The 12,317-nt window shown below is 51.6% G+C and overlaps 7 protein-coding genes across 7 annotated transcripts; 6 read left to right on the plus strand and 1 right to left on the minus strand.

Annotated features, from left to right (window-relative positions):
* Window positions 1-58: 58 nt before the first annotated feature.
* Window positions 59-825, minus strand: STEHIDRAFT_125120 (uncharacterized protein; the record flags this gene model as incomplete). Its single annotated transcript, XM_007309328.1, has 2 exons — window positions 760-825; window positions 59-686 (listed from the first exon to the last, which is right to left on the minus strand). Coding segments are annotated over exons 1-2 (605 nt in total), but the record flags the coding sequence as incomplete, so codon positions are not given.
* A 588-nt stretch (window positions 826-1,413) lies between these two features.
* On the plus strand, window positions 1,414-3,540 carry STEHIDRAFT_171889 (uncharacterized protein). The gene has a single exon (XM_007309329.1). The coding sequence runs from the start codon at window positions 1,429-1,431 to the stop codon at window positions 3,325-3,327; it is 1,899 nt and encodes a 632-aa protein (XP_007309391.1). The 5' UTR covers window positions 1,414-1,428; the 3' UTR covers window positions 3,328-3,540.
* A 664-nt stretch (window positions 3,541-4,204) lies between these two features.
* STEHIDRAFT_161756 (phosphoglycerate mutase-like protein) lies at window positions 4,205-5,219 on the plus strand (the record flags this gene model as incomplete). The annotated part of the gene is made up of 2 exons (XM_007309330.1): window positions 4,205-4,420; window positions 4,485-5,219. The coding sequence occupies 2 exons, from the start codon at window positions 4,205-4,207 to the stop codon at window positions 5,217-5,219; spliced, it is 951 nt and encodes a 316-aa protein (XP_007309392.1).
* A 545-nt stretch (window positions 5,220-5,764) lies between these two features.
* STEHIDRAFT_85917 (ribosomal protein S19) lies at window positions 5,765-6,704 on the plus strand. Its single transcript, XM_007309331.1, has 3 exons — window positions 5,765-5,902; window positions 5,965-6,107; window positions 6,202-6,704. Exons 1-3 carry the CDS (start codon window positions 5,880-5,882, stop codon window positions 6,510-6,512), a joined length of 477 nt encoding a protein of 158 aa, XP_007309393.1. The 5' UTR covers window positions 5,765-5,879; the 3' UTR covers window positions 6,513-6,704.
* Window positions 6,705-7,465: 761 nt separating this feature from the next.
* On the plus strand, window positions 7,466-8,338 carry STEHIDRAFT_114994 (uncharacterized protein; the record flags this gene model as incomplete). Its single annotated transcript, XM_007309332.1, has 2 exons — window positions 7,466-7,541; window positions 7,614-8,338. The coding sequence occupies 2 exons, from the start codon at window positions 7,466-7,468 to the stop codon at window positions 8,336-8,338; spliced, it is 801 nt and encodes a 266-aa protein (XP_007309394.1).
* A 1,573-nt stretch (window positions 8,339-9,911) lies between these two features.
* STEHIDRAFT_125123 (uncharacterized protein) lies at window positions 9,912-10,557 on the plus strand (the record flags this gene model as incomplete). The annotated part of the gene is made up of 2 exons (XM_007309333.1): window positions 9,912-9,937; window positions 10,003-10,557. Coding segments are annotated over 2 exons (581 nt in total), but the record flags the coding sequence as incomplete, so codon positions are not given.
* Window positions 10,558-10,705: 148 nt separating this feature from the next.
* STEHIDRAFT_161760 (uncharacterized protein) lies at window positions 10,706-11,368 on the plus strand (the record flags this gene model as incomplete). The annotated part of the gene is made up of 1 exon (XM_007309334.1): window positions 10,706-11,368. One exon carries the CDS (start codon window positions 10,706-10,708, stop codon window positions 11,366-11,368), a length of 663 nt encoding a protein of 220 aa, XP_007309396.1.
* Window positions 11,369-12,317: the final 949 nt, after the last annotated feature.

Genomic DNA, 12,317 nt, shown 5'->3' on the forward strand with positions numbered 1-12,317 from the left:
CATGGAGATCGTGGAGAGTAAATGATTCAGAGTAGCTCTCGATGGCCAGGTAGGTAACGTGTATGAAGGCTCGCGACGATGGATGGAGTCCAGAGAGCCAGCAGTTTTCAGTGCGGATCACTTTCAAGTGGGACGTAGATTGGTGAAATGGCGGAATGAGTCGGAGTTTTTCTTGTCTTTGTGTTGAAGAAGTGAAGATATATAAGTGCTGAAGGCATGGTGCAGGTTCCGCCAAGATTGGAAAGATTGCTGGGAGAATACTACAAGAGAGGAAATCTTCGTCTACCTCCAGCCGCGCGATGCGATTGATGTTCCGACGTAAAAGAGCTATTCTGTTTGAAACGATGCAAGGGTCTTCACGATTGGAAACGTCCAAAGAAATTGGCATGGATGCTGAGCGCGAAACGAGCCTCCCGATCCACTCGGACGGCATGTTCGACACGTCCCATGTGGAACTTGCCCAAATAGCCGCACTAGCTAAGGCCGCTTCTCGCCAGTGGTGACAGACATAGGTCACTTTGACCCACGGTAGGCCGATGCAGCGTCCGGCACAGTAGCACTCGCCTGACGAAGTGTTGCAGCGGAGACGAGCGAAAAGCGAGAAAATGCGGACGAGAAGCTCGTTCGGAAGAACGGAAATTGACGACGAGTTGTAATAATACGGCGTTCGGACGGTGTCGACGACACTGATAGCAAAAATGGAAAAAAGGATCAATGACCGTTCATGCACGGTCTGGAAGTGGAAAACTTGGGGCTTACGTGACAATGTCATTCTGTGAATCCATTTTCGAGCGGGACTGGGGTGGCTCGATGATTTGAATTTCAGAGTCAGGTGGATAGATCCTGGAAGCGAAACAGCACGATGCACTATATAGCTTAGGCTCCAATGCAGAAAAAACAGTAAAAAAAAGTTGAGAGCATTTACTTACAAAACAGACAAAACCCGAGCGAAACGACAAGGTCAAGTAATTCCTTTGATGGATTTTGGGTTGTGAGAGCTACGCGGAACGGTGAGCTGGACTGCGTCCAGCGGAGCCTGGATGAATGGGCGTTACTACAGACGAGTTGAGAGTGTAAAAATGCGGCGAAACATTCGCGTCTTTCAACCGCTTTGTAGTCACGTGTAAATATTGTGTCAACGGACTTGCGTGTGGCACCCACTAATGTGGCGGAGTTTTTAATTCATCAATGCAGATCCATCACTGGCACTTGCTGTGACACGTACGCTTGCAGTCTCTACTCTTCAGCTTCAATCCGCATAATTCTATGCAGATCGACGAGAGCTGTAGGATATACCGTCAGCTGTAGGGGTATATCGGAACTGCACAGGGAAGTAAAGGAGAAAGTTCGGTTCGGCATCTGCCGGTGCCCCTCTCGCTGCTTCTCCCAGTGAGACACCGTGCACACGACGCCTGACCATCGACGACGATGGATGCACTCAGCACGCAGATCCAGCAGCTCAACACCCACGAGCATACAATGCCTTCGACAGTTCCCACTTGTCCAATGGATCGTCTGCCGGTCGAGCTGCTCATCGAATGCTTCATGTACACCGCGCACACCGCCCCCCTCACCCCCGTCTCGTTGACCGGCGTCTGCAGGCATTGGAACTCTGTATTATCACGAAATCCACGCTTGTTTCATCTTATCCCCGTAGACGATACGACATTCTCACTTGACACCACGCGAAGACTATCTCAGTATTACTTGGAGAGGTCGAAGCGCACTGCTTTTGATGTCCATCTCAATGTGGCATCCAGAGACTCATTCATAACCCTCCTGGCACCCTTTTTCGGTGAACTATCACGATGGCGCTCGTTAACGATTGGACCCATTGGAGAGTGGAAGGAGGAGAGGGTCACATTTTTCGGGATGTGGGCGCCGGAGGTGAAGGATCAGTTTCTGGAGGAGTTGAGCTTGAACGTGGTGGAAGAGGTCGAGTTGGAGGATATCATCAAGAATGTCCCACCGCAGGATGAAAATGGCGAATATCCAAAGACCTTTATTCCACGGCAGCCGAACCATCTCCTCATGAGTAACGTCGTCTCCGCACTCCCACTTTCTCTTCCAACGCCTCTACGTATCACTTCACTCTACCTCACGGACGGCCCGACATACATCTTTAATGTGAACATAAACCCCATCGACCTGCTTCGATTCCTGAATTGCTGCCCGGAGCTAGAGTTCCTTTCGTTCACGGGCTCCATGGTGGAGAAAGAGCCACGGCCGGAAGATGTGAAACGAGGAGCACCGATGGCGAATCTTCCCAACCTACGTTCGCTCGTATTACACCGGACGCTGTGCACACGGGTCATCTTGTCCTATATTAACTGTCCGAAGTTAGAGGAGCTCTATCTCGAGCACCTCAACGTCGACTTCGAATTCGCCACACATAACCCTTACCTTCCGCGAGGTCCTCGGAATGCCAGCGCCACTTTACCTCCTTCATCCGAAATCGCATCTGCCGACCTTCTGGTCACACATCCGATTGTATCCAACCCCTCAAGCGCTCTACCGCCCTCTCCTGCCCTCCCCAGCCCCGTCCCAAATATTGCACCTACTGCCAACTTCGCATTCGCCACAAACACACCCCCAGACCCTGACGCCCCCAACGTTCCTGATGCGAACGACGACGACCTTAACATAATGCTGATCGACGCAGTCTCCGATATCGATCTCTCTTCCTTGCACTACGCTGAAGAAGAAGGCGACTCGGACGACGAATTCCCCGACTTCTCACAATCCCCCTTCAGCGACCACGCGACCGGCATGGGCCTCCGCTCCCTCCTCACGCGCTGCAACCCGCCTCTCAAAGTCCTCGAGATGGACTATGCCGACATGCGCACGAAAGACTTTGAGTGGTTCTTCGGACGCGCTGATCGGCTCGAAGAATTCCGCATCGTTGCGTCTGATATGTCAGACCGCGTCATGTCACGATTCGCACCCTTTGACTTTGACATCACGCCGCCTTCGTCGCCTGAGCCGGAAGAGGCGGAACATCTGCTGAGGGAGGATCCGGAGGAATTTGAGAGGATACGGATGTCGAGGAGGGAGCCGATAGAGATTACTGGGCTCAGAATGAGTTGCTTGAAGAGGCTGGAGTTGTATAATTGTCAGGTAGTGAGTGGGGAGGCGATTGTGGATGCGTTGACGAGGAGGTGTAGGGCGGCGGACGATTTTCCGACTTGGCCGTCGTCGGCGGGATGGTCGGAGCGGCAGAATTGGAGGAGGCTGGAGCATGTCGCGGTCGTGGGGTGTGGGAAGTTTGGGCAGACACATGCGATGGAGCTGACAGATCTGTTGGGGGATAGGGTGAGCTTTGTTTGATGGTCATCTCTGGCTGTATACCGAATGCTCTTCGGAAGAGGGACGTCTCGAGGAAGGCGTACTTGGGGATGGGAGATTGTAGGTGTTCGTCAAGTGGCTCGATATCTTTGGTTAGTCTTACGATTCTTAATGTTTTCTTTCCTAAACTTGGACCACTATTGTATGATAGTTGGTACAATACGAATACATAACTGTAACAGCCCTAATCTATGCACACTTTTGTTTACCTCCTGGGCGCCTTCTACGAACAGAGTTCCCTTGCGTGAAGTCGTTTTTGAGCGAACCACTCTGTTTGGAGGAAACTACATCCACCCCCAATTGGATGACGACGTCGGTGGCGAACCAATTGCTTCTCGATCCCTGAACGGTTGAATGCCGTCGTATCGTTATTCCGGGATGGTACTAGGGAAGACTATGGAACATGCATGACGCTGCTGCCGCAGTTAAAGTACGTGAGGGCCTCGATTCAGACTTCCCCGCCTTCTGTTTAGTTCCCTTCCACCCTTTCTCCACCCCAAGTAAGTACACTGGTTGCCCACTGACCTTCGCTTGACGAGGAGGGCACCCAAATGAGTTGAATGAAACACAGGCAGCTTGTTCGTCCGCCCAAGCGAGGAAGTTAGGTTACATAAATATGGCACCCACCCCGGGACCGAGACGATGACATATGTAAGAAAGTCAGTGATTCAGGGTAGTATATAGGTGGAGAAGCAATCGAAACAGCGCCCGTTAGGCTGAGTTTCAGGCCCTCAAGACTCTGACGGTCGAGAGAATCTGGTCCCAGCTACCTATACACTCTTTTCCCCTCGTTTCCTCTAGAACGCACCACGCTCCTTTTGCTAGCGACTTGATCCTGTTCATCCTAGACTTTATAATTATGTATCGAGACTTCCTCGATGTTCCGGAGTGGCTTCACGGCCAGGACGAAGATACCAGTTCGCCGAGGTCCTCGTATTCTGTGGAGTCCGACTCTGGCGGATCCGCAGAGTCAGCGGCCTCCAGCTGTCCTTCTGAACTGATGGATATCAGGCTGGATCCGACTGCGACGGGGGCTTGGAAGTGGCTGACTATCTCTACCATTCGACATGCTCAGGTGCGCACAGTCGTACCCGCAGCCTTTGCGCATAAGTACCTAACCCTTGCTATGCTCACCACAGAGCGTCGAGAACGCAGGCCATAGTACTCCCCTCACAGACGCCACGAACGCCACAGACCCTCTCACAGACCTCGGAGTCCACCAAGCCACCGTTCTGGCCAAACAATGGACGAACGTCCGTATTTCGTGTATTTATACGTCTCCGTACACACGAGCGGTGGACAGCGCGCTCACGCTCCTCCGACACCATCACACCTCCATCAATTCACATCCCTACTCCCATCCCCATCCCCACGCGCACCGGATCACGCATGGCTCGCAGTTCATCGATTCGAGAAAGCAGAGACGGCCGAGCGTACATATTCATCCTCAACTCATCGAACGAAAATCCGGAACGCACGCGCTTTCGTTCCTGGCGTGCGGCGACGTCAGAGGTTATCGTGCAGCTCGAGACGGCCACTGCGATGAATTTCCGACGGGAAATCGAGATTGGGTCCCGGAGGGCGGGGGAGAGAGTAGGAATATGGTGAATGCGAGAGCTGAGGGCGTGTTGGTGGATTTGTTGAGGCGTTGGGCGGTGGAGGATGAGAGTATTCCGGTGGGCGTGTTGCGGTGTAGAGGCGAAGGGGATGATGGAGGTGGGATGCATCCGGAGGATGGTTTGTTGGAGGGTGTGCCGCATGTTGTGGTGGTGAGCCATAACATATTTCTGAGGGCTTTGGACGAGACAATCAGAAGATGTACGTGGGGTCCCGCTAGGATTGGGAAGGTTAGTTATCCGAATTCCGGCTGGTGAGTGTCTTTCTTCGCTGGTAGCCTCGGAGTCAAGTCTGATTAATCGTTGTTATGGTCGACCTAGGGGGAGGTATCTGATTAGATATAGAGAGTCAGAGGGAGGGATTGAACTGATAGCTCGACCGTTGACGGTACCCATGTCGCGCTGAGAACTGATTCTGACTTACCTTCACGAGATTGACGACTTGCCCTTGTAGACTATTGCTTATAATTACACCCATAATTAGATATCCTGTTTCATGAATATACCTGTGCGAAGCATGAAACCCTAGAGAGGAAGACCCCGTCTCGTCACAATCACCAAGTGCGCCCGTTCAAGTAACATGCATCCAGCACGAGATATCATTCTGTATCCAGTGTTGTATCACCATGAGTCTAGCGCTGCTCGTAACATCTTTGTAAGATAAACGCCGCGAACGGCGAACAAGTGGAAGTGGTCAAAAACAACAAGTCGAAACGGCGGTTGCCGGTCAGCGATTACCTAAGAGCTGAGCTGCACAACTGTGGCGGCTGAGTCTGAAATCGCAAACTCTAAACTGGGCTTACCGTCAACGAAACGCACGCGCCGTCCAAAGTACCCTCCTCGTCGTCGTCCTCGTCGCGCTCGCGCTCCCTCAAGACTTTTTGCTCCGGATCCCCTCCTTTACAATTATATTCAAAAATGCCCGGTGTTCGTGACATCAGGTCAGTCGTCGTCGACGTTCGTATGGAAAGACTGGTATAGATGAACGTATATGGTGTTACAGCGCAGAGGCGTTCATCACCGCCTACGCTTCCCACTTGAAGCGTTCCGGCAAGCTCGAGGTGCCCACCTGGGTGGACATCGTCAAGACCGGTGCTTACAAGGAGCTCGCACCATATGATCCCGACTGGTACTACGTTCGCGCAGGTGCGTCCATTCCACTTTACATCTCGTTAAACTCATATCTGACCTCTACTTTCCGTACTATTCGTATCATACCGCTCTGGATCACCTACCACAGCTGCCGTCGCACGACACATCTACCTCCGCAAAGACGTCGGTATCGGCGCTCTCATCAAACTCCACGGTGGCCGTAACCGCCGCGGAAACCGCCCCTCACACCACGGCAATGCCTCCGCCTCTGTTCAACGCAAAGTTTGCCAATCCCTAGAGAAGATCGGTGTTCTCGAGCAGACTGCCAACGGTGGCCGGAGAATCTCGCAGGACGGTCAGAGGGATTTGGACCGTATCGCCACGGCTGTTGTTGAGGCTGCCAGGGATGCGGAGGAAGAGGAGGAGGAAGAGGAGGAGGAGGCTGAGGAGGAGGAGTAAACTTTCTCGCTCCAACTGGCTTTGACTCTGATGTGTTGCTCTGGGATGGGATGGGCGGTGGGTGCGCGTCCGGGTGCGACGATAGGTGGCGTATGGTCTCTGCATGCTCTCCGTCTTATATTTTCACTTGTATGACTGCATGCAACTCAAAACATGGCATTTCTTTCCTCGTCGGGCTTCCTGGTGCAGAATCCCGAACATTCAGACATATCGCGGTCGATGTGTGATGCTGCTAGTCTGTCATCGTTCGCTTGCGCTTTATGAATGGGGCTTTTGGAGGCTAGCCATGACATCCTTCTCCTCCCACTATTGATTGAGAAGCTTGGTCGAAGGCGTTCGCTTCACTGAGTATACGTGTGACGATTGTAAGCAACCTCCGTATACGTTATCAAACTGGGACAGATGTATAAGCTTTGCGAGTACGCTCTTGATCTCTGTATTGACTCTTCGTGCGCACAGACCCATGGTAACGTTCGTTTGAATTCGTTTTGTGCTGAAACAACCATGACTAATTTTCTATTGCAAATCATCCAAGTAATGAGGAATCGAAATGCCTCGATCGATGTGGAACTTACCTCCTCGGGTCTCTGACTGTCTCTGATTTGTTTCTCCATCTAGGCCTTCGTCGAGGAATCGATCGTTTTCAGGGAACGGATCGACTCAAAATATCATGAAATACAACCGTCCCGAGACTGTCTCGGCGTCTACTACTGTCTCAAGCGGCTCGCCTCCCACCTGAACTATCTCGACGACCGTGGCCGACACTGCTCGATTCGACGGCCTGTTTTACCTATCTGCCGACACATCCCGCACCTAATTCTTAGAACGATATAAAAACCCTGCCCAATGCTGAGCACTTCTCTCCACCGAACCACGCACATACCTTATCCATAGTACCTCCCCAGCGAATTATAAGCGCATAACCCCCCTGCCCTTACGCATAAACCACAAACATGTTCTCCAAAGCAATTGTTACCCCCACCGGTGTCATCGCCGGCAAACTGAGGCTTCGATTCCGTGGACTGTTCCGTACGTTCTTCATGTCTTTCATTTCCTCCTTTCCAAGGGTATGGATGCTGACTTGTTTATCTATGTACACAGAAAAAGTTCACGCTATCCAGGACGTCGACGTCTCGGTGCCCACGACCGCTGCGCCACTCCCCAAAACCGACAAACTCCCCGCCCTCGCCTCCACCGTCATCGCTACCGCCGCCTTCACTATCCCTCACTCCTCTCAAACCTCCCAAACCTCCTCCTCCGAGTCCGAATACTCCAACGAACTTTCCGAGGTTTCTTCCCAGACTGACAGCGCGAGCGAGCCGTCGACGAGAGAGTTCCCCGTCACCCCTCGCAACGATCAGTCTCCTCAGAGTTCCTACGACTTCGACTCGGCCCCGTACGACAACAACTATGAGGCGTCGGTATTTGGTGGTGTGGCATGTGGAAAGGAGTATCATAAGGAATTAGACGAGCTCGATGGTGAAGAGCTCGAGGGTACCGGTATGTATGCTCAGTCCGTCGAATCGTTTGAGGGTGAATCGGATTCGCTTGGTGTGGGTGCTTGGTTCGGCGGGGCTTGCGATGAGGAGGATGAGTACGATGATGGTGACTACGAGTACGAGGACGATGGTGTTGTCGAGGGGCTTGTTGATGAGGAGCCCGATGTCGATACGTACGAGATAGAGCCTGTGTCAGGCTATTACCTGGAGGTGAAGTGTGTCAACCTCGTTTTTGGAGATATGGTTCGGGTCGCGCCAGAGTGTCGTCCGGGTCTTTGTGGCATTGTACCGGAGGTCGTCGGGGCTGTTGCTGGTGTTGACTATTGATTTGGTGACGATGTGGAGATGAGGTACTGAGATGTCTCGGAGATGATTCATATGTTCATGTTTCGGGGTTTGTTTCGGTCTGGGACTGGGACTTGAGACTCGGAGACTCGCGGTGGCCCCAGGCGATGTAGGGTGCCACTACGAGACATCGTTACTAATTTCTCAGACTCAGGGATACAGATACCCAGCAGCTACGGTACGACTTCGGCTTCGACTTCAGCGACCCGGCAACATCTCGCTACACATACCCGTTGCCCGATAACCTTCGCTCTGCCTACTCGTCAACCATCATACGATCGATCTTGACCTCGGCCGCGACGGCACACATACCCGCCTGTCGATACTCCTCGTCCCGCCGGCAACTTCCTCCTTCACTGTTATGATCGGGGTTCAACCACCACACCTTTTCGAACACGTTCAACGCCCTCTCCTTAAGAACACCAGGAGGCCGATGCGAGAAGAGCGGTTGGGTAGTAAGCAAGTAGGAAGAAGCAGGGATGGTGGACCTGGATTGGAGGACTCGGGATATAGGGAGATGTCTCGGTGTTGACTCGGCAGTAGGGAGATGGGGACGGAGAAGCAACACCGGGGTTCAACAACCACGCCGGTGCAAACACCAGGAACCGCCGCGAAGCGAGGAGAGTGCTTGGGTGGGAAGACGCAGGGACATTTAGGATAGAGGATTCGAGGTAGGAGGATACGTCGGATGCGAAATTCGGGAGGACGAGGAATGAGGAAGCATTGAGCGAGCCTGAGAGGTACCAATCGACACCGCTGGTGATGGGTTGCGCGGCCCCACCAACGCTCACGACACCTTTCTTGTATTCTCTCGAAGTGCATACTTAGGGACTCACGCGCCCGAGCTTGGTGTGGAGTCTGGACTAACCTGCATAGCACGAGCTTCCTCCAGTGACTGTTCGTAGACACCCATCCGCTCGCGAGAAACATGGGAGGGGATTGAAGGATTCTCGGTGCTCTTGGGTTATTGGAAGTGGACGATTATTTGTGCTCAGAGCTGGCCGGTCCTATTTGTTGTTGATTTATTGTCTCTGCCTGGAATGGATACCAAGGACAGCACAATATACGCTAGTTGCGTGGCTCTTTATGAACTACTGCTGTAGCGTACGTGTCACAGCAAGTGCCAGTGATGGATCTGCATTGATGAGTTAAAAACTCCGCCACACTGGTGGGTGCCACACGCAAGTCCGTTGACACAATATTTACACGTGACTACAAACAACCACAAAGCGGTTGAAAACAACACGCGAATGTTTTGCCGCATTTTTACATTCTCAACTCGTCTGTAACGCCCATTCATCCAGGCTCCACTTGACGCAGTCCAGCTCACCGTTCCGCGTAGCTCTCCTAACCCAAAATACATCAAAGGAATTACTTGACCTCGTCGTTTCGCTCGGGTTTTGTCTGTTTTGTAAGTACAATGCTCTCGACTCTGTTTACTGTCTCTTCTTTGTTGGAGCCTAACCTGTATGGTGCATCATGCTGTTTCGCTTCTAGGATCTGTTCACTTGACTCTGGAACTCAAATCATCCAGCCATCGCGGTCCCGCTTGAGAATGGATTCACAAAATGAGATTGTCGCGTAGGCGCCTTTTTTCCAGACCATGCATGAACGGTCACTGATTCTTTTTCCATTCTTGCTATCAGTATCGTCGACACCGTCCTAACGCCGTATAATTACAGCTCGTCGTCAATCTCCGTTCTTCCGAACGAGCTTCTCGTCCGCATTTTCTCGCATTTTGCTCGTCTCCGCTGCAACACTTCGTCAGGCGAGTGCTACTGTGCCGGACGCTGCATCGGCCTACCGTGGATCAAAGTGACTCATGTCTGTCGCCACTGGCGAGAAGCGGCCTTAGCTAGTCCAACTATTTGGGCAAGTTCCACATGGGACACGTCGAACGAGATGCCGTCCGAGTGGATCGAGAGGCTCACTTCGCGCTCAGCATCCATGCCAATTTCTTTGGACGTCTCCAATCATGAAGACCCTTGCATCGTTGCCAATAGAATTGCCCTTTTGCGCCGGAACATCAGTCGCATCGCACAGCTGTGTGTAATCGACAAACTCTTCTCTTGTAGTATTCTCCCAGCAATCTTTCCAATCTTGGCGGAACCTGCACCATGCCTTCAGCACTTATATATCTTCACTTCTTCAACACAAAGACAAGAAAAACTCCGACTCATTCCGCCATTTCACCAATCTACGTCCCACTTGAAAGTGATCCGCACTGAAAACTGCTGGCTCTCTGGACTCCATCCATCGTCGCGAGCCTTCATACACGTTACCTACCTGGCCATCGAGAGCTACTCTGAATCACTTACTCTCCACGATCTCCATGCTGCCTTGTCAATAATGCCATCCTTGAGATATCTCGTCATCAGACCTCACATATACAGCCCCGCAAATGAATCCTTGGAGAATTTCGCTCACATATCACTATCACGCCTGCGCTCGGTCACCCTCAGCATAACACCTCAGGCCCTCACCACGTTCTTGCACTTCTCAACACTTCCAAACGTAGCCTCATTTCAAGTCTCAATAAATTGCGAGGTTCCATTCACTTCAGCCCTGGACGAAGCCCTCTCTGTTCTAGTTTCTCGCCACTCTCACATTCCCGCACTCTCAAGGCCTTATGATTCACTACAAGTGCATGAACACGTTGGCTGGCCTGCGGATTTCGAGGTCAAGACGGACGATGATCATTTCATGATCAAGCTCCACATTACCGATCCCACTATCCATGAACCATCCCGAGCGCATGCGGAACATGCTCTCATTTCGATTCTCACGAAGGTCCCGATAACTCACCAGGTCCAGAAGCTCAGCGGGTTGTTAAGGCCAAAAACTCTAGGACGTCCACATGTATGGTCGCGGGTGTGTGTCAGGATGTCGTCCTTGAAAGACGTCTCTGGGCTGCAGTGTTGGAACCGTGACGACTACTATTACGGAGACACCTCGGAGGTGACCAAGGCGATACAGAAGGCTGCTTTACGAGCGGGGAGAAGGGGTTTCTGATTCTCTTTTTACTGTGGTGAGGAGCTTTGGAGAATGCTGGTATGTGGTTCAATCCTTATTCCATTTGAGATGCTTTGGGTCTAATGAAGGTGTCGGTGTTCTAGCCCTATGTTAAGAGTTACGCATTATATTCATCAATATAGAAGCCCGTCTTTGTTTGAATCGAATTTATCTCGAATGTAACCTTGCTCAACAAAGTTTTTGAAGGCCCAGTTAGAATCTCCCCCTGAAAAATAAGGTGGAATATGGAAGACATCGAGATGGCCAATTCTGGCAGGTAAACGACGGCGACGGCGAAGCATGGTGCTTACTATCAGAAGCGAAGCACTATTCATTACCGCTGGTGCTCCGGGGTTGTGCGACACCGTGGTGAGGTATGTCACGAACATGATCGTGCATTCGCAGAATTTGTCTGACTCCGGTGCCTCAGTTATTATGAACCAACAACATGTTAGAACCTGTAGGGTAGAACACACCTCAGACACCGATAGACGAGTGAATAGATTGAAGTTACCTGTAGGGTAGAACACACTACAGGAAGAATAAGTACAGTAGACAGTAAAGTAGATAGATGTTGCTTACCCTCAGACACCGATAGACGAGTGAATGAGGGAAAGCGAGAGGCGCGTCCAACGCGCACAAAAGACCTGCCGGGAATTACCGAAACTGCGTTGTACGTTCGAACTCCGAACTCCAACACTCCTCCTCAACGCAAGCGGAAAGTCCTCCTGAGATCGTAAGTAGTAACTAAAGTAAGAGTAGAGAATCACAAGAGAATAAGATGAAATGAAACAAAACATAATAGAAAGAAAAACAGTTCCCATGAAACAACAGACTAGTAGATATGAAAACTCCTCCTCATCCTCAACCCAATCCGAGATATCCTCGCAGTCGACAGAATGTCCTTGTGTCCAAAGGCTTAGGTAAAAATGTACTGCAGGATTCTCTG

The sequence above is a fragment of the Stereum hirsutum genome (assembly GCF_000264905.1).
Source record: "Stereum hirsutum FP-91666 SS1 unplaced genomic scaffold STEHIscaffold_17, whole genome shotgun sequence".
In the NCBI taxonomy this organism is placed as follows: domain Eukaryota; kingdom Fungi; phylum Basidiomycota; class Agaricomycetes; order Russulales; family Stereaceae; genus Stereum; species Stereum hirsutum.

What these genes read in the sequence shown, in the direction of transcription:
- STEHIDRAFT_85917 (XM_007309331.1), top strand. Translation starts at nt 5,880, where the DNA reads ATGCCCGGTGTTCGTGACATCAG. An exon ending in CCCGGTGTTCGTGACATCAG is followed by an intron (nt 5,903 to 5,964) that starts GTCAGTCGTCGT and finishes ATGGTGTTACAG; the next exon opens with CGCAGAGGCGTTCATCACCG. An exon ending in CTGGTACTACGTTCGCGCAG is followed by an intron (nt 6,108 to 6,201) that starts GTGCGTCCATTC and finishes CACCTACCACAG; the next exon opens with CTGCCGTCGCACGACACATC.
- STEHIDRAFT_171889 (XM_007309329.1), top strand. Translation starts at nt 1,429, where the DNA reads ATGGATGCACTCAGCACGCAGATCCAGCAGCTCAACACCCACGAGCAT.